Consider the following 20,957-nt stretch of genomic DNA (forward strand, 5'->3'; position numbering starts at 1 on the left):
GGCCTGCTGTGTGCCCTTAATGGACGCAGCCAAAAGGCTAACAACACGGGCAGTATGGGGAAGGCAACCTGTTTGTTAAATTTGAGATTCGGAGCGGAATCATGCTCAAAGTAGCCATTAGAAAACGTCTAAATCGTGGCCTAGCAATACTGTTAGGATGTGTGGCTTTCGAGTCTGTCAAGAAAACTGACAAGACACCAAATTCCGACTCGATCATAAGAGGAACAAATAGTTTAAGGTCTTTTTTTAATGGACCTTTCTAAATAAGCAGTTATGGATACAATCTAATCAGCATGGGATTTAATCACCTCCTTACTTTTACTCCATTCTATTTCTGCTTGTCTGATTATACAGCATGTTATTAGGCATATCTGTCACAGCTGTTGAAATCCATCTTGTTTATTTTAAAGAAAAACTTTTCCAACCTTGGCAACCCTGATCCAGGCGTAGTTAGGTTTCGATTCTAGCGACACATTTTCATTAAAAAAATGAAGGCGAAAGAAAAAAACCCACCAAATTAAACTGAACATATTGTACCAATTATCTTTTATCATGTAAATTATTTAGAAAATGAATTATACACATTTTTAATATTACCCTTACATCTTCAGAACATTTATTTTCTAATCATTCCTGGTGGCCACACCCAGCAGGGTAGAAATGATTCAGCACAGGATAAAGGAGCTCAGTGAGAAGAACTCATCCATTGGGTTTACTCATATGCTTGTTTAAATATTACACCAGCTAAACTTACACAAACAACTTCATGTTTGTCTATTTACACACACCGTGCATGTATTTTAAGTATGAAGTAGGTTAATTTTAGAGTTACAGTGAAAAGACAATGTACATAAAATCTTATATGCTTAAAAAAAATTTAATTATGACGAGTAAAGCCTTGTGCCAAACAAAAAGGTAAGAAATCCATGAAGACGATATTAAATAGGCCTATCAATATTGTTGAATTTAAAAAAAAAAAAAAAAAAAATTCCACATCCTGACATCCAGTAACAACTATAGGCAGGAGAATTTACCAGGATGATGCACCAGATAGCACACTAATTATAACCTAGTGAGGATTTGATGTAGCCAGTGCATATATCTCAATTTGGTGGACACGACAAGGACTCCAGAGATCCTGGAGAAACATGCAAAACTACAGAGACAAAAACTCGCACTCAGGATCAAACTCAACAAGAATTCTGGATCACTACTAGTGATGTACAATGGATAACAATGTTTAATTTTAATTCTTATCAAAATATTTACATTTCACAAACATTTGCTAAGGAAGAAGAAGAAAAAAAAAAAAAGACTACACTGGAGCAAAGAAATTAAGACAGATAAACATCAGCCAGAAAAAGTTTAGAAATTTGTTTTCATCTTCAGGATGTCAGCATTGCCGTCCATCACTATATTTTCAAGACGTTTGTGGTACTGCTCCAATGTGGTAAGTAGCCGGTCATAGATAGCCTGTTAGAAAACAACAACAACAAAAAAAGAATAATTATATATATATATATATATATATATATATATATATATATATATATATATATATATATATATATATATATACTGTATATACACACACACACACACACACACACACACACATATACATACATATAAATAAATAAAAATTAAATAATATTCAATATTAAATTATATTTATTAACATCAATATTGAACCAAATCTCATTCCACACACAGTGGAACTACACAACTATCAAAAACTAAAAAAAGCAACCAAAACAGGAAACACAATGAATGACATGATTAATAGAGGATATTAAATGCATAATGAAAAGGGTTCTTAGACTACCATTGTACCTTTGTCTGGTTGGCTGTTAGATTAATCTATTCATAAACTCAAAAGGGGAAACTGTATTCGTGTTTACAGGTAAAAAAATAAATAAATACATAATACACAAGGCAAGTGCATCACAACATCACCAGGGAAAAGTGTAGCACTCTTCGAGAAGAGAGTACCTGGGCTTTTTCTGTGTTATAGCTGCAGGTATCTCGAAGCTTCTGCATTTTCGCCTTGAACTGCGTGGTCTCTCGGCTGATGTTTTTTATTCGATCCACAATTTCCTCACGTTTTTCATGAACTTTATCATATTGCCTTAGAACAAACAAAAATACATGCTTTACATTTGAAGAGCGAACTTGTCCATCGACTACAGTCAAGACAGAAATGAGGAAAATTTATTAAATCATTCTTCCACAATTCTTACCCGAGTATGTTTTGGATGTGTTGATCCTTGAGCTCCCTCTTACTCTGATGACGGATCTGCTGCTTATTCTGTTTGTCTAGTTTCATGGCCAGAGCTCTCCTTAGCTGTCCCTCTTCATTGCTCAGGGCTTTTAACTCCTTCTCCAGAGACTCTTTAAGAGCTACTAGATCCTGCACCTGCACATAAACATTATAAAAATGGCATGAAAAACACCCATAAATGTACATGCAAAATTATGACAATACATATTTAAACTGTTCTATGTTGAGGCAACTGACTGATCATGTTTAATATTTCCAACTCATTTACTCAAAAGATCTTCAATTAAGCATGCTAATTTAGGGCTAATTAATATAAAACTGCAATTATTTCATTTCTTTTCATTTTAATTCAAACCAGAATTGGGGGTATAATGATATGGCTGTTACACTACATGTAAAGAGATCACAATCAAACTAGATGTCATTTTATCAAAGTATTTTATTTGATCAATGCACCCATGAGAATGACAATTGATTCACTATTGGATACTGTACTGAATTTGGATCTGTGCATCCCTATTTAGGGAGGTGCTGTTCAGAAATTAGATGGATTACACAAACCTCTTAATGCTCTGCATAGTGAAGCCACTGCATAAACAGGACAAATCGGTTTACTTTTATTTTACTGCCTACAATTCTAACCTCACTTTCTGCACATTAGACTTATACACGTCACGCACTATTCAAATCTACCTTACTGCGGTTGATAAACTTCTGCACCAAGATACACTATACCAAAGACAGGAAGTGTGCAGGCTTACCTCTTCATTCTGTTGGTTAGCCTTGCACATGCTTGCCTGCAGGTCATGCAGCTGTTTCAGTATTCCTTGAATCTCTGCTTCACCTTGGCTAGCATGCTGCACCTTAATCTGCAACTCCACCAGTGCAGCGTCAGCCATCTCCTGCAATTTTATTCAAACAAGGCAGAATATTAGTTTCACATTTTAAATATGCAAATTATATAGAAGGTAACTTGCAATGTTTAAAAACATTGATTTTTATAAGTAAAACTAAACATCCCATAGCCACTCACTTTCGAGTTCTTGATGTTCCTTATGCTCTCCTTCATTTTCTCCATCTCATTCTTGAGCTCCTCAGGAGATTCCACAATCTGAGACTTAAGTTTGGCTATTTCATCTTTTAAAGTAACCACTTCTAGCTTCCTCTGGCTCTGTAAAAAAAAAATACTTGTTAAAAAAAAAAAAAAAAAAAAAAAAAAAAAAAGTGTTGTGTTTCCTCATCTCCCAACATAACTCATTTCACTAATCGGCCAATTAACAGCCTTTCTGAATTTAACTGGGTGTGCTAGAGCAGAGAAAACACTTAAATTTGTAGGACAGGGGATTTTTCGGGACCAGGGTTGAAAACTATTGGAGTATAAATCAGTGAGTCCAGTTCATAAAAAGGAATATAAATTCAAGGTGTACAATGCACCAGACCTACTTTTTACAGCAGAAACTGGCATAGTATTATGGAACTAGAAGCAAGTCAATGCTTCTAGTTTACAGAAGATTACATAGCACCTACAGTGGTAGCATTCTCCCTCATTAATACAGTTTTGAAGTATTCATGAAGTAAAATTTGCCTTTAGAAGAAAGATGGAAGTGATTTTGCTAGGAACCAATCCTGAAAATGGTGGTCTGGGTTTGCTTCACAGCACACAGAGTAATGTAACTGGCCCTTGTCATGTTACTTACTAGGAATGGGAATCACCAGTCATCTCCTTAAAAAAAAAAAGTTTAAATGCTTCCCTTGATATGTTATAAGCAATGGACTATATTTAACTAAACAATACAAAAGTTACCTTAAATACAAGAGCTTAATATTCAACTTAAAATTTAATTAAAAAACAAATTAACTCTCGCAGCCGGAGGTCTAGAGAGAGCTGATTTGCCAAGCTCTCTCAGAGGGGAGGGATGAAAGATACTAAGTGCTCCCACATTAAACCACGACTCTACAGCCAATCAGGGGCGTCTGTGAGCTCACGCAAGCAGAAGGAGCAGACAGAGCTGCCATCCCCAAAGGGGTGTAGCCTTAATGTGGGAGCCCCCTAGTGACGGGGAGGAATTGGACATGAAATTAGGGAGAAAAATCAGGAAAAAAAAAAAAAAAAACTTTACTGAGCGGCATGTGTCTGAATTATTTCTAAATTCCTATAATTCACTCTGACCACACATGATGAAAATACCTAAATAGTTTAAAGCGCACCATCTGCAGGATATTTTTTTTTTTTAATCCTGCACCACGTGTAGGATAAAAAAATAAAAATAAAATGCCTCAAAAATTCTCGAAATCCAACTTTTCAGTGAGCTCACGAGTTGTGTGGCTACGAACATGTGGGTGAATGCAGCTTCTAACATTGGCACACTAGTTCAAATGTGCGCAACATAACTAAATCTTACCTAATAAATGAATCTAGTGCATACCATTCTTCAAACCTACAATCAACCATCCTTTAGGTAAATGCGTCGACTTGTATAGAGCGCATTGATGCAGCTGCAGAATGTTCATCCCCAATTTTGTTGGTGCATTATAGAATTGGAGACTTTATCAACCAAAATCTGAACATAATTGTATTGTAAATGTAGTAATTCTTTAAAGAAACATCTAATAGGATTATGCATCTTAAAAAAAAAAATTCTCTGAATTAAAAATGATGAGACAGCGGCCAAATTATGTATTAGAGTGGGTTATTTGGAGTGTTGTTGGGTGTCAATCCCTGGTAGTCGAGTTTCAGTTGCATTTGACAAACTCAAAAGAAGATTCTCCAGAGCAGATGCTAAAGGTTTGTCTTTTTATAGTGTAACTTGTTCAATCAGTAAAGAGTTGGGGGGGAAAAAAAAAAAAAAAAAAAAAAAAACTCACCCCATACAGCATAAAATATTTGCTTGATACTAAACATTACTTAGAAAAAAAAAGGAAAAATCTATAATGTGCAATAAGCATACTTGACCGACATCCCCAACTAGATCAGACTAAAAAGGAGCTTTGGGTTAAACGTACAGGTTGCATTGAAGATAAACCACCAATATTTATACATCACTACCCAATTAAGTTAAAATTGGCCCTTCTGCAGCCTTAGATTTTGGATCCTTGGCATAGTGATTATATTGGAATGGATTTGTACATACCAGTTTCTGTGACAGTTCTGCGATTTCGCTTTTGCGTTCTGTGGTCTGTTCCTGGAGTGCACTCTGCAGGAACAGAGAAAAATAAATTGAGATTTTTAAGAACAGGGCTGTAAGGACAACCTCTCATAGATCATTCTTTCCTCTTCCTCATGGAGCTGGATGTTCCTTTCTACACCATGTAACCAGTCACCTTTTTTTTTTATTTTTTAGGAACCATTAGGTCACCAAATGTTGAGGCTTTCTAATACAGATAAGGGAGTAATTTATACTTGATAAATAAAATTCTCCCACACACAAAGACATGGCCATTGGCAAAGGCAGAGTGTTGTGAAAGTATTTGCCCCTTCCTAATCCATCCCTTTTAAGTTGGGCATGGAGGGGAAAAAAAAAAAAAAAAAAAGTAAACTTTTTCATAGGACTATACGTATTTTTATTTTTCATGCTGTTTACTTGGTAATATAACGCAAGTTAGTTTGTAGCAGCTGATGCTTTCTCCATCGCTACTTGGTCTTTATTTGCAATACCAAATGAAGTGATTAATTACACAAACCCCTGATATTGTAGTCCCATACGATTAATGGAAAAGGGTAGAATGATTCAAAGTAGAATTGATTTATGGGAGTGAAAAAGAGCTTTGCTTTCCCTCTTAAAACATATAGACCATTAGCATAAAACATTTCTAAACCAGCACACGGAACTCATCGTTAAAGTTTAGAGAAAGATCTTACCACTTCCTGGCTTTCTTGGATGGTAATGTTTTTCAGTTCGGTGAGGGCTGCTGCCAGTTCTTTAGCCTCTGCTTGCTGCTCTGGTGGGATGGTCCTGAGCAACATTTGCAAATATTACAAAACTAGAATGAAAGAGCCATGACCAACACCTTCTGTCCAAAATCATTCAGAATACCTACATCAATTTCTCTATCTTCTTTTCAGCATCCTTAATGCCTTTTGTGCATGCCTGAAGTTTATCCATATCTGCGCGCTATGGTGAAAGGAAAGTAACAATTATTGATAATATTAGAAACCACAATAAATGGTCATAATACTGCACAATATGTTATGAAGAGCTTACGAAAACTACATAACTTTACTGCTCAAATACTTTAAATGTAATAGTAATCTTATTATACTTTTGCGAGTAAGAAAATGAGAAAAGAAATTAAATGTGTTAAATAAGCAACGGGAAAAACACACAATATTATTAACAGACCCCTGAAGTTAAGCAATTCGAAACTCAAGAACTACAAGTGTAAAAGATTTTATATATAAAAATAATGTTATTTCATCTATTGTAATAAAAACTTCATACGATCCAATAGTACCATCAATTCCACATTCTTGATGTAATGCCTAGACACCGTCATGCTTATTATACACAGAGGACTTACAAAAGCTTGCTGATGCACTGCAATTATTTCCGACCGATGTTTCCTAAACTGCAGGAAATTTTGGATTCCACTCAAAATAGTGATTGTTCTTTTGGGCTCTGGAATAAGAAAAGCGGAGATTTTATGCGAGGAAAACACACCATGACTGTTATTTCACACATGAGAGGTAAATGACTTGTGAAAGCACAATGCTTCTACAGCCACAGTACTCTTCCTGAAGCAGCTTTGCTAAAGGTCAGGAAAGAACTAAGAAACAGACTTGCATATATAACTTTATCCCACATTGTCATATGGATCTCTTAATGCTGTGTACACATTATAAACACTGCATAAGTAAGCACAGTATCTTTGCACATCACATAAAAGCTGTTTTACTATGAAAGCTTGATGACCATCTTACACAGTGACTACCTCCTCAATCTCAGAGGAATGACCTCAATGTTTTTCAACTTGGTCACTTGCCAATCCACCAGCCCCATCACATGACCCCCAAGACATAGGAAGCAAACCAAGTGCATCCTTTTAAACTGCTGCTTATGCATTGGCACACTGCAAAGTAACACTTGCAGGAAAGTGCCACCTGCCCTCTTCCACATACACCCATGATTGGCTATTTTTGCTATGATGAAAAGAGAGTGTACGCCCCTGAATTACCCCAGAAAGGCTTTTGTTTGATTTGATTTTTGAGGATTCCATACAAATTAAATATCTCCCGTTATATTGCACCTTCAGCCACCTAACACACAGTATAACTACAAATCAATTCCTGGCATCTCATATCACCCAAATGAGGATGGACCGCCTTGTTAAAAGTGGTTCCTCTCAAAGTTGCCATCACAGTTTTCTCTTGCTGTGGTCTAACTCGGCTTGCTCATCAGGTACAAGCTGATAATTTTGATTTATACATATTTTCTCAAACATTACATACCGATTTCCCCAATTATCTTTTGATTCTGTAAAGCTGCATTGCAACAATAATCATTGTTAAAAGCACTATATAAACAAAACTAAATTGTTTAATAGTGATTGTGATAATACTGCTTTAAACATCACCTTAAAAAAAACAATACATTTTCTTACTTGGTGTAAGCAGGTCGCTTAGTGAAAAGTCATATACATGGCACACTGGTAAAAACTGCAACCTAAAGGAAAAGAGTGAAAGAGAGAGAAAAAGATCACCTAAAATTTCAGTAAAATTCCTGCACTATATTTTATTGCAGCTGATAAAGGAGATGAAATCTCCACTTACATGCAGGCATACAGACTTAAGATTGGCGTCGACCACTCATGTAGCATTGGGTATTGGAGATTTTCTGAGACTGGGGCCTATTAAAAAGCAATTTAACAAGGTTTTATCATTATGATTATTATTATTATAATTACTTAAGAAGGGGAGAGGGCATGGCTTATGCAGTCATTTTAAATAACAATGTGGACTGAAAGCAGATCATATTTCGGAAACAGCACAGTTTGTAACGTTTCACGTTTTTTCATCATGCATCAGACTACTTTTCAGATAAGCAAACAAAAATTAATTTACTTTCCATTTATTATTAGTTGAATGTTGAGCACTTAAAGCAAAAGGCATATACTTATTGTGTTAAAAGAAAACAGCGTTGTTGATGGCCAAGATGTCTAATGTTTAAAGAAAATCCTAAGCTATTCATTAAAACAAGCTATATAATTGGGCTACAGTATTACTCAAAACGTATTGGTCAAAGATACTCCCTCTACAAAATAATACCCCGTTCCTGCACATTTACCCCCTATTCTTCACACCTATAATATGATTAATCAGATTTAAGGCTTTATGAAGGCTTCAAAGAGTACAAGTAGTAGACATCTTAATATCAACCGTTCAAAGGAGATTATTTGCATATTTTGGATTCGCAAAGTAAAAGAAATAATCATGGAATTAGAAAGTGTGCCAAAGAAATGTCTGTTAATTATCTAATTAATTAAGTCAGATTTGTGAGGGCTTCATTTTCTGATCCAGCCATACTCACCACATAATGACAGTCAGGCCTGAAGCGATACACAAGCTGCAATATTCTCATGTAGAGTCTCTGGATAACATCTGCCTGTAAAACGAAAATAATTTAAGAGACAGCTGTGCATATGGTTTCACCTGTGCGAGACTCAGAATGCTCAGAAGCTCACCTTTGGACTTGGAGTGAGATCACTCTTTGCAAAATGTTTCGCTTCTTGCCCAGTTAACACTTCAGTTCGGCAAAACTGCACAATGGCGTCCACCTTGTACGTTGGAAATGTGTTCTCCATCACGATTTCTACAGAAAAAAACAATAACAAAAAACTGTATTGCTGCATTTTAAAACATTTTTTTTATATTAGTAGACAAGATTAAATGTTAATGAATTGTTACAAGTCATTTTTAATGGATTACAACAAACGTCCAACAAAAAAATACAAATATAACGCATGCACTTCAATAACTTCAGCAGAAATTGTTATATTATGGACTATTAAAGAAACTATCTCGTAGTGCCTCATCCATAAGTAAGACCTCACTTTCCCACTAAATTGAAGCAAAATAATTCTTTAATAACTTTTATATCAAATAACAGGTTAAAAATAAACAAACAGGTGAAATATTAAGTTTTCCCTTATAAACTGATGTACACACTGAACACAACCGTCACTGAACACTAAATGTTAGCTTCGTGCTCGTAAAAGAAAAGAAAATGTGTACCATCCAAACACCTCTTCGCCATTTTACACAATAAAAACCGAAGTTTAATGCCTTACGTTATATTAAACTTAACAAATTACATTTTTATTTTTACCTGTCACCACTGCGACCGCTCGTCCGTTATCGAATTTAAACTTTTAGCGGCACTGTCGTCACTTCCGCCTACGACACATAGTCACGTGTAAAATGTACATACCGCCATCTGGTGTTTGTTTTTTGAAATTCATGTAATCATTCTTTGAAATTCTTGTAATCATTTTAAAATCATGTAGATAACATGACTAGGATAGCCTTATTTCATCTCAGTAATATTGCTTATATAAAAATCAATATCAAATGTTACTACAGTACATGAGGCAGAAGCTAGTTCATAGTCTTGTTATCTCTAGGTTGGATTATATTAATGCCTTACTGTTAGCCAGTTTTTCTTTGCATATTTGTCACACTTGTATGGGTGGAAAACACTTTTTTGTTTGTTTGTAAGATATCATGAACATTTCGCAGGGGGTATCATCGTGATGCAGTGTAAGATATACCACTCATCAGTGTAAGCTGTAAGTGCAGCAGGATCAGTGATGATGAAGCAGTGCCTGCTGATGATGACCAACACCTCTCCCCTGATCTACCAGAGCAGGGTAAAAAGAATCACAATTAAACTGAACAGGTAAGCTGGAATAAAATAAGTAGCAGCATTAACTTGTGCTAGTAATTATTATAACAGTCAATATCAATTAATATTAATATGACCCAATATATGTTCAGTGATACTTCAAATCATACGTTTAAATAGCATTGATTTCTATATTGTGATATATAATTTTGATTATATACTAGTAACTGGTGTTAAAATTTTATTTCTATATTAATGAGCCAATGTATTATGATGTGGGCGGCCGTGGGCCAGGAGGTCCAGGGCCACTTTTTGTTCCCAGTCGGCCCCTGGACAGGTGTAAGAGTGTGTAACAAGGGGGTTTGAGGCTAATTCGCTGACAGAGTTTGGAGAAAAAGGTAGATTAGTGTCACTAAGAATAGTCAGTTGTATTTCTGTTTTTTTTCTGTTGGTGCAGCATTAGGTATTCTCTCCGGGATCAGCTAGAGGAAATTTTGTTTATTAATTTGGCCTTGTCGTTTTCTAAAGCTCTCAGCCAATTTTTGGGGTTTGCTTATTCACCTTTGTAAATAAACACTAAGCGAACGCAGAATTGGCCTCACCCTCTTTGGCCGCACATCATTTACTGGCAATGCCCCTGACATCCATGCTTCTTGGCTACACTCCCTCTACTGGTGATGATGAGGAGGCTTATCTTTTAAAAAGGTAAAAGTTTCTTAAAGAGAATCATTACAGATGACGAGACATGGATTTATCACTGAGAGTAAACAGCAGAATATGGAACGGGACCATCCTCAATCTGCAACCAAGAAAAAAATTCTTAAAGTTTTCTGGGCTTTTCAATGGCCAGTACTGGAACTTTATCAGGAGAAATGTTCAACAATCAATCATTGAAATCATTACGGTAAGATGCTTATTGAAAAGCTTAAGCCTAAACCACATTGTCGACAAAAGATTTGTTTTGAGGTGTTAAAGAATATGTTGAAAAAATACGCATTTGTCTTTTCTAAAAATGAATTTAAATAAGTTCCACAGCCAGAGTGTGGATAAATTTTGACTCACCCTCATAATAATTAAAACAATGTTTTATAATTGTCAATAAATGTTTTATTTCCAGTTCATATTGTTATTGGAAACTTTAACTACATAGAATGAACTAGTTGTTGAAGGTTTGTTGAAGATGGTACAGTAACCACTGAGAAGGAGTTGGAAACTGTTGAAGTGCTGAAAGCCATTCAGAAAACCAAAGGAGTGAAAGACAGAACAGGTTGTTTAATGGCATAGTCTTTGTTGCTTTAATAGAGAAAGTCTATCTAAGAAAATCAGTCTTTTGAAAACTGATCTTTTAAAAGTACGCTTGGTGTCTGTTTCCTCATGTGGGTGATTAACATGACCCTGTAGTTCCTCTTTTTTCAATCTTTTTTTGACTACAGACTTTACTGTAAGTACTTAAATTGGTATTTTACAGGAATAGCTTCTGCAGTACATCATATAAATTCCGATGCATGTGGAAACAAATCATTCATATGATGTAATTCACTGTAGCTGCATATTTAGTGCAACAAACTAGTACATTTAACTCTAAAAGTTGTGTGCTTTTCTTCTGTTTCAGATTAGTGATGTCCCCAGACGGACTGATGCAGGGCTAAATTCCTCATCCTCCAGCTCTGTCACTGCTGCACAGTGTTAAAAGTTTGACGTGTAGATGAACAGGTTGTTATTTGGATGAAGATAGGGTTAGGGGTTAGGGTTAGTTATTTGCAAGTTGCCATTTAATGTCTAATTGCATTTTTTTCACATTGATAACTGATTGTTCATGATCTGCTTTTTTTTTATATTTGTTGCTTCAACCGGATGAATTATTCTTTTTAAGAAGTGCCACAACAGGCCTGGTGTCTTGGTACGTATGGCTTGACTAGCTAAAACATTGTGTTAATTGCACGTCTGTTGGTAACCTTGGTGATGGTGGTCAAAGTGCTACTAGGATAGGAGGTTTGCATCCGATTCCTGAAGCTTGACAGACTTTCTCAAATGTTCTAACTGCAACTCAAGATTAGAAAAAACATATTCAGATCTTTTTACATTTCCAAAAGCAAAAAAAAGGACTAATACATTTTGAATGCTTAGGTGTTTTGGGTGACCTCTTCTGGCCAGATGTGATATTGCTATGATACTGTATTTACAGCTGAAATTCAGGACTCCCAGGGCTGTGCAACATGGACACAAATATCATGCGATATATTATTGCATATATTATTATTGCATATCATATTATGCGTTGCATAGGGCACTGGCGGCTCAGTGGTAGGTGTTTCGCCTGCCATGCCGAAGGCCTGGGTTCGATTCCCAGCCAGTGCCCAAACCCCAGCCACTAGATGCAGTGCCGGTTCCAAGCCTGGATAAAATGGCAGGGTTGCGTCAGGAAGGGCATCCGGCGTGAAAACATTTGTCAAATCAATGATGCGAATCACAAATACCATTTCGATACCGGATTGGTCACGGCCTGGGTTAACAACGACCACCACAGGTGTTGTTGACCTACAGGGTGCCAGTGGAAATTAGGCTACTGTTGGTCAAAAAAGGAGAAGAGGAAGGCGTGTACGAAAGCAGAGAGAGAAAAGAAAAGGCAAGTAGGGACTTAGGGAATGTTGGGACTATGACAGGGAAGGCAGGAGAGTTGGTTGATATGATGCAGAGAAGGAAGGTGGATATACTGTGCATCCAGGAGACCAGGTGGAAAGGTAGCAAGGCTAGAAGCTTTGGATCAGGGTTCAAATTGTTTTACCATGGTGTGGATAGGAAAAGAAATGGAGTAGGAGTTATTCTAAAAGGGGAGTTTGTTAGGAATGTTTTAGAGGTGAAGAGAGTATCAGACAGGTTGATGAGTATGAAGCTGGATATTGAAGGGGTGATGTTAAATGTTGTTAGTGGCTATGCCCCACAGGTAGGATGTGAGTTAGAAGAGGAGACATACTGGACTGAGTTAGATGAAGTGATGCAGAGCATCCCCAGAGGGGAGAGAGTGGTGATTGGTGCAGACTTCAATGGACATGTTGGGGAAGGGAACAGAGGTGATGAAAATGTAATGGGCAGGTTTGGTCTTCAGGACAGGAATGTAGAAGGACAGATGGTGGTGGACTTTGCAAAGAGGATGGAAATGGCAGTAGTAAATACTTTCTTCCAGAAGAGGCAGGAACATAGGGTGACATATAAGAGTGGAGGCAGAAGCACTCAGGTCGACTACATCTTGTGTCGACGTTGAAAGAGATTAGTGACTGCAAAGTGTTGGTAGGGGAGAGTGTAGCCAGACAACACAGAATGGTGGTGTGTAAAATAACCCTGGTGGTGAGGAAGGTGAAGAGGACAAAGGGAGAGCAAAGGACAAAGTGGTGATAGCTGAGAAAGGAAGAATGTTGTGTAGTCTTCAGGGAGGAGTTGAGACAGGCTATGGGTGGTCAGGAGGTGCTTTCAGTTGACTGGACAACTACAGCCAATGTGATCAGGGAGACAGGAAGGAGGGTACTTGGTGTATCATCAGGTAAGGCAAAAGTGGACAAGGAGACTTGGTGGTGAAACGAGGAAGTCCAGGAGTGTATACAGAGGAAGAGGTTAGCTAAGAAGAAGTGGGACCGAAGAGAGTAGACAGGAGTACAGGGAGATGCAGCGTAAGGTGAAGGTAGAGGTGGCAAAGGCCAAACAAAGAGCATATGAGGATTTGTATGCTAGATTGGATAGTAAGGAGGGAGAGGTGGATCTGTACAGGTTGGCGAGGCAGAGAGATAGAGATGGGAAGGATGTGCAGCAGGTTAGAGTGATTAAAGATAGAGATGGAAATGTACTGACAGACGCCAGGAGGGTGATGGGAAGATGGAAGAAGTACTTTAAGGAGTTGATGAATGAGGAAAATGAAAGAGAACAAAGAGTAGAAGAGGTGACTGTTGTGGAACAGGAAGTAGCAAATATTAGTAGAAGTAAGGTGAGAAGGGCATTGAAGAGGATAAAGAGTGGAAAGGCTGTTGGTCCTGATGACATACCTGTGGAGGTATGGAAGTGCTTAGAAGAGGTGGCAGTAGAGTTTCTAACTAGTTTGTTTAACAAGATCTTGGAGAGTGAGAGGATTCCAGAGAAATGGAGGAGAAGTCAAAATGCCAAAATGCCTAAATGTAAGTGTATTGGTGCCGATTTATAAATCAAGGGAGATGTGCAAAGCTGTGGCAATTACAGAGGCATAAAGCTAATAAACCATAAAATGAAGCTGTGGGAAAGAGTAGTGGAAGCTAGGTTAAGGGCAGGGGTGAGCATTTGTGAGCAGCAATATGGTTTCATGCCCAGAAAGAGTACAGCAGATGCAGTATTTGCTTTGAGGATGCTGATGGAGAAGTACAGAGAAGGTAATAAAGAGTTGCATTGTGTCTTTGTAGATCTAGAGAAGGCATATGACAGGGTGCTAAAAGAGAAGCTGTGGTTTTGTATGTTAGAGTGGTGCAGGACATGTATGAGAGCTGTAAGACAGTGATGAGATGTGCTGTAGGTGTGACAGAAGAGTTTAAGGTGTAGGTGGGTCTGCATCAAGCCCCTTTTTGTTTGCTCTGGTAATGAACAGGTTGATAGGTGAGGTTAGACAGGAGTCTCCATGGACTATGATGTTTGCAGATGACATTGTGCTTTGTAGAGAGCAGAGAACAGGTGGAAGAAAATTTGGAGAGGTGGAGGTATGCTCTGGAAAGCAGAGGAATGAAGGTTAGCCGCAGTAAGACGGAATACATGTGTGTGAATGAGAGGAACCCAAGAGGAACGGTGAGGATACAGGGAGCAGATAAAGAAGGTGCAGGACTTTAAGTACTTAAGGGTCAACGGTCCAGAGCAACGGAGAGTGTGGAAAGGAGGTGAAGAGGTGGGTACAGGCAGGTTGGAATGGGTGGAGAAAAGTTGCAGGTGTATTGTGTGATAAAAGAGTATCAGCTAGAATGAAAGGAAAGGTGTACAGGACAGTGGTGAGACCAGCGATGCTCTATGGCAGGGGTCGCCAACTGGCGGACTCCGGTTCGAATCCGGACCGCGAGATGCGTCCATCCGGACCACGAAGCCTTTTGACATAATGAAAAAAAAAATTATAAGCAAACGCTTTTTTCTCATGAAATAAATGTATATCGGGCACGTGTAGGTCAGCTCAGCAGAGCCATTTGGGTCCTACGGCGCCACGGGTTGCTACTACAGTTACCGTGCCAACCGTTACGTTCAGATGTGTGAAAATGTCACGTTCAAAAATGAGAAAAGTTGATTCGGAAAACCGAGTTTTGCGAGATGAATAGGTGGGAAAAAATGCATATTTATTCTTCCTGCATCAAGCTCTACGAGGCCTGTGTGTGTTATTTGCTCGGACTCTGTTGGGGTTGTCAAAAGTGGAAACATTAAAGGCCATTACAAAGCTAAACATAGACACTTTGAAGAAACTTACCCCCAGCAGTCTGAGGTAAGGGCGAGGAAAAGAAATGAGCTTAAAGTGCAGTATGAGCGATCTACACAGGTCCTCTCTCACTCACTCACCGCCCAACATTTTATGAATATAAAATGCAATATGAGATTTTTTATTTTTTATAAGGTAAATAAGGTGGTAATTTGTAATCTTAGTTCAGCAGAAAAAAGCACTTTAGTTTCTCTTTTAAATTGTCAATGTGGAAATTAATTTATGCTCTGTGCAGATTTAGAGGGGGAGGGCATTTTGCACTGTTACCTTTATCATATTTTTGTCAGACATTGTTACTGGTTTAATTAAATTATTTTGTACCAAAACAACATAAAGGACAAAACAGCATTAAAATAAGATCCAATTTGTGAAGGATGTAAATTTATGTCTGTTTATACATACAAAAAACATGTTTATCCATATGAGAACATAGTATATTTTGTTTAATAAAAATTTTTTATCTACAGTACACCTGAACCATCAGTTCCTGTTTTGGGTTGTCCGGACCTTAGCTGGTGAGGAGTGTTCATTTACCGGACCTCAAGCAATTTTAGTTGAAGACCCCTGTTCTACGGCTTAGAGACAGTGGCACTGAAGAAAAGATAGGAGGCAGAGTTGGAGGTAGCAGAACTGAAGATGTTAAAGTTCTCCTTGGGAGTGACAAGGATGGATAGGACCAAGAATGAGTTCATCAGAGGGACAACCCACGTTAGATGTTTTGGAAATAAAGTCAGAGAGGCCAGATTGAGGTGGTTTGGAGATGTTCAGAGGAGAGATAGTAAATATATATCGAAGGATATAGAAGGATGCTGAAGTTTGAACTGCCAGGCAGGAGGTCGAGAGGAAGACCAAAGAGGAGATTTATGGATGCAGTGAGAGAGGACATGAAGTTAGTTGGTGTGAGAGATAGGGTTAGATGGAGGCGGACGAGTCGCTGTGGCGACCCCTGAAAGGGAACAGCCGAAAGACAAAGAAGAAGCAGTAGGAAAAAAAGTATTTAGATCTTTCTACATTTCCAAGACCAACAAAAAGGACTAATACATTTTCAATGCTCAGGCCGTGCAATGCCAGCTGTATGGGACAGGATCATCCGCATGTCTAGCAGGTATATAAGGTTTCCATACCATGCAGTTTACCAGCCAAACATTAAAGCGCAATTTGCAGCAATCGCCGGTTTTCCTAATGTAATCGGAGCGATCGACTGCACGCACATTGCTATAAAGGCGCCATCTGAAGACAAATTTGCATACATAAATCGGAAACATTTCCATTCAATAAATGTGCAAATAATATGTGATGCTCAAATGCGCCTAACAAATATTGTGGCAAGGTGGCCTGGGACAACCCATGATTCATTCATTCTCACAAACAGCATGGTTGGGATGAGGCTTCAAGGTGGCAGGGTGCGCGATGGGTGGCTTCTTGGTGAGTGATGTATTTAAAGATATTATTCCAGCTACGTTTGTTTTTATTTTATTTTATTGAGTGTAATTATTTAACTGCATATCAGGAGACCGCAATTATCTATTAAAGACGTAGCTGTTAACCCCCTCTCAACAACCCACAAACTGACCAAGAGCGCAGATACAATAATGCCCATTCTCGCACTATATCGGTTGTAGAGCGGGCGATTGGGCAGCTGAAATGCCGGTGGCGCTGCCTTGATAAGAGCGGAGGGGTGCTGCTATACCGCCCTAACAAAGTGTGCCGCATCGTGCTGGCCTGTGGTGTGCTGCACAATGTCACGCACAGACATGGCATACCTCTTGGTGAGGCAGTGGCACCGCCAGATGACCCAGACCCAGGACCAGCGTGTATACAACCCAACCAACAAGCCATTCAAGCCGACCAACGTGTGGTTGCGGCAATATAAAAGGTAATCAGAGACAAAGTTTATTTTTTGACCAATTTCTTAAATGACTGGCTTATGTCTGTGAGTGCATCAGTTATATTTTTCAGGTGACTGTTAATTTCTCCGATGGCCCTAACAATTTGCTGTTGTGACTCCAGAACAGCATGCATCAAGACGGGCCTCAGCACTGGGGGGAGCACTGGAAATGCCGGAGACACTGGGTCCTGGCTGCTCAGGAGGGACGGACTCCGAGTGCGTGCCAGTGGATGTTCTTTCACCATCTAAGTCTAAATAAAAACAAGCATGTTAACTAATATTTGAGTCCATTTCTTATGGGTACACACATATTTATAAATGGAATGGATACATAAATTAAAGTCTCCTATGTACCGCTACATTGCATGTATCGAAAACTTAAACGCAAACTGGTATGGTTACCAAAGTTAAGACATTAAAATGAGAAGTTACCTTCGTAGGGTTCCTCTAATACATTCGTGTCTCCCACAGACACGGATACTGCTCCAGACAGTAAAGTGTCGCCCACAATTGAGGCAACTCTCTCCTCAAAGGGTGTTAATTCAGCACCCCCTGTTCCCCTGCCTGTTCGGTCCACACTTTGACGGTGCCCTGCTGTTCTCCTTTTAACCTGCACCTTTATAGCGGACCATTTCTTTTTTTTAATTCATTTACAGTGCGATGTTCAAACCCTACTGCGTTAACCGCGTCAGCTAAACTCTCCCACTCTGTTTTTTTATTTTGTTATTAATTCCGGAGGACAAACTTGCAAATAACACAGTTTTTCTCCGATCTATCTCCGATAGGAGCACCTTCGATTCACATTCTGTGAAGTTTCTCTTCTTGCTTGCTTTTGCCATTGCTTTTTCGTTTGGTTTTGCCAAAGTGGAGTCATTACCATATTTATATGGGGGAGGAGGCAGGGAGGGGTTTTGCGCTCGTGCACGTGCGCTCAATTTCACGTTAATTCGGATGTACAAAGAGAATATGCGTGGGATTCTGCGTACGCAGTGTTTCATACATCAGATTTTTTTACTGTGTACGCACATTTACAGCTTTGTCCGTATGCAATGTTTTAGTATGAATTCAACGCAAGTCTTTGTACATGAGGCCCCAGATGTTTTGTGTGACATCTTCTGGCCAGATGTATTATTGCTGCTGAAATTCAGGACTTCCAGAGCTTCCCAACATGCACACAAATATCATGCAATCGCCTTGTCAAAGTCGCTCTGTGCCACCTATAGCACTGCGGGGTCATGACTCCATGTGACTGTTGCGGTGTACTGTTGTGTCTGACACAAGAACATTGGCAGCGGATCCTTTGGGTAGAGTGGATTGAAAGATGATGCCACTGTGGATCTGACATTTTTCTATGATTTGTGCTGTAATGGCTTTTCTTTGAAAAAACGGAACAGAAAGAATGGCCTTTGGTCCCTGTCACAGGTGCTCATGATGTCACTGGTTTACTGGTATATAATTGATAGTCAATGTATTATGATAGTATGTGGTATTAATATTAATGCTGATCTGTGTATAAAACAAAGGATTTGTGCAGGTGTTTTGAAAGAACTGATATAACTCAGTATCTGATATGGTTTAATATCTTCCCCTTTCCCCATGTTCTCTTCTGGAACAGTCCTTCTTGCTGTAAATGAAAAATGTTTGGGCTCCTTAATGTGGAATAAAAATGAATGAATGTTCAACTTATCTGACATAAGACCTCTACACACAGTCTCAGCAGACGCTTTTAAACTGTGAAGCAACAGTTCAACAGTAAAAAATACTAGTCATATAGACAATTATATACAGTAGACAGTTGATTTATACTTTATAAATAGTTACATAGCACATCCAACATGACTAAGATATGTACACTCCCGAATTAGATCCAAAACTTGTGTGATATGCAAATTTTAGGAAATGTTTATGAGATCAGGAAGTTTGTCAGCATTTGATATGGTTGTGTTGGGTTTTAGCAGTTTGTAGGTTGTAAGGAGACTGCACAGTTTTGTGTCACTTTCTTTATGGATCATGGAGTTGTCACTTCTGAATCACTTGTTTAAAAAAAGCGGGTGGATTAAACTTGCTAAAATGGCTAAATCTGACCCTGTGCAGTAAATTACAAAATAAGATGCTCTGATAGATACTACACTGAGTATGGTGATGTTATAACAGATGTGACAAGTTCATATTCTATAGTTACTGTGCAGGAACCTACAGGAAAACATGGGTATCTAAGTTACTATTAACAAGTGAAATGTTAGTAATAGGTAAAACGTGTATATTTGTAGAAAATAAGTGAAGTTTGGCACGATTTGTAGTAGAGTTGTGATCATAAGTATGTCATAACATCTCATTGGTAATGTGTAGCCAGCCTGCTGCATCTAGTAGGTTTAAGACATGTGATGTTATGGGTGACCATTTCCAGGTGAACTATTTCCCCCTATAAGGGGTGAACTATTTCCAATTCAGCACTGTCCAGCAAGTTTGCGAACGGGAGAAAGCCCTTCATTGAATGAAATATTTCCAAAAATGCTCAAATGTTTCCTTTTATTATTTTACCCCAGCAGCCTTATTACCCATGATGGATAGTTTGCAATCCTCTTTTCCTCAGATCATTCGTCATTTAATAGAGGTGGTTTGCTATAATTTAAAATGCTTTAAGATAACCCCTGAATTGCCGAATGACTAGTTTTTGTCACTAAAAAGATTTTTTTTAAAAGAAGGCAAAGGCTTAATCTGGACAAGACAAGTTTTTAGTCATAGAACCACATGCAGCTACTGTAAAAGCAAGCTTTTTGATCACACTGTAATTTTAGATGGCCTTTCTGTTCCATCAAGTGCAACCGTAAAAGACTTTGGTGTAATTATAGATTCCAATCTTTTATTTGATGTAGATAATACTACCAGGATAGCATTCTTTTATCTCAGAAATACTAATTAATTAAATTACTGAAATAAATCAACTTTTCGATGATACCCTAACACATACAGTGGCACCTTGGATTATGAGCATAATGATTTAGGAAGTGGGCTCCTATTCCAAAACACTCGTAAACCAAATAAGAAATAATGGAAACTCAAATTATTCGTTTCACAGCCCCAAAAAATAAATACATAAAAAAATATATAATAAAAAATCTAAAGTAAAAATAAAACAAATTAACCTGCACTTTATCTTTAAAAAAAGTAAAAATAAATCCCAACAGATAAGTGTTTCTGTTTATGCGTGCAGGCGCTGTGTGTGTGTGTGTGTGTGTGTGTGTGTGTGTGCACGTGTAATTTGACACTGTGCGGTTTCACAAACACACTAGAGAGAGAGTGTGTGTGTATGAACCGGCACGGTGTCAAATTACGCGCGCACACACACATAATGACAGACTGAGGGAAAAAATGTGTTTACAAATGTTGATTATACCAATGAGAGACACGCCCTAAGACCCAGCATGTAAAACCCACAATTCCGCAGCGCAAGAGAAAGAGAAAACATTGGCTCAGTTGTGA

The 20,957-nt window shown here is 38.2% G+C and overlaps 1 protein-coding gene across 2 annotated transcripts; it reads right to left on the reverse strand.

Moving 5' to 3' along the window:
- Nucleotides 1–1,217: 1,217 nt before the first annotated feature.
- Nucleotides 1,218–9,609, reverse strand: nuf2 (UF2 component of NDC80 kinetochore complex). Of its 2 annotated transcripts, none has more exons than XM_053484222.1 (14): nt 9,590–9,609; nt 8,960–9,087; nt 8,806–8,880; nt 8,049–8,125; nt 7,880–7,941; nt 6,800–6,897; nt 6,320–6,393; nt 6,141–6,234; nt 5,413–5,475; nt 3,315–3,452; nt 3,043–3,183; nt 2,241–2,416; nt 1,993–2,128; nt 1,218–1,473 (listed from the first exon to the last, which is right to left on the reverse strand). In XM_053484222.1, exons 2-14 carry the CDS (start codon nt 9,077–9,079, stop codon nt 1,366–1,368), a joined length of 1,362 nt encoding a protein of 453 aa, XP_053340197.1. In that variant the 5' UTR covers nt 9,080–9,087; nt 9,590–9,609; the 3' UTR covers nt 1,218–1,365. The 2 variants fall into 2 exon arrangements, with proteins under 2 accessions (XP_053340197.1, XP_053340196.1); XM_053484221.1 differs by having other exon boundaries at nt 9,510–9,601.
- Between the last annotated feature and the right edge of the window lie 11,348 nt (nt 9,610–20,957).

Source organism: Clarias gariepinus, chromosome 23, assembly GCF_024256425.1.
Source record: "Clarias gariepinus isolate MV-2021 ecotype Netherlands chromosome 23, CGAR_prim_01v2, whole genome shotgun sequence".
Classification (NCBI taxonomy): domain Eukaryota; kingdom Metazoa; phylum Chordata; class Actinopteri; order Siluriformes; family Clariidae; genus Clarias; species Clarias gariepinus.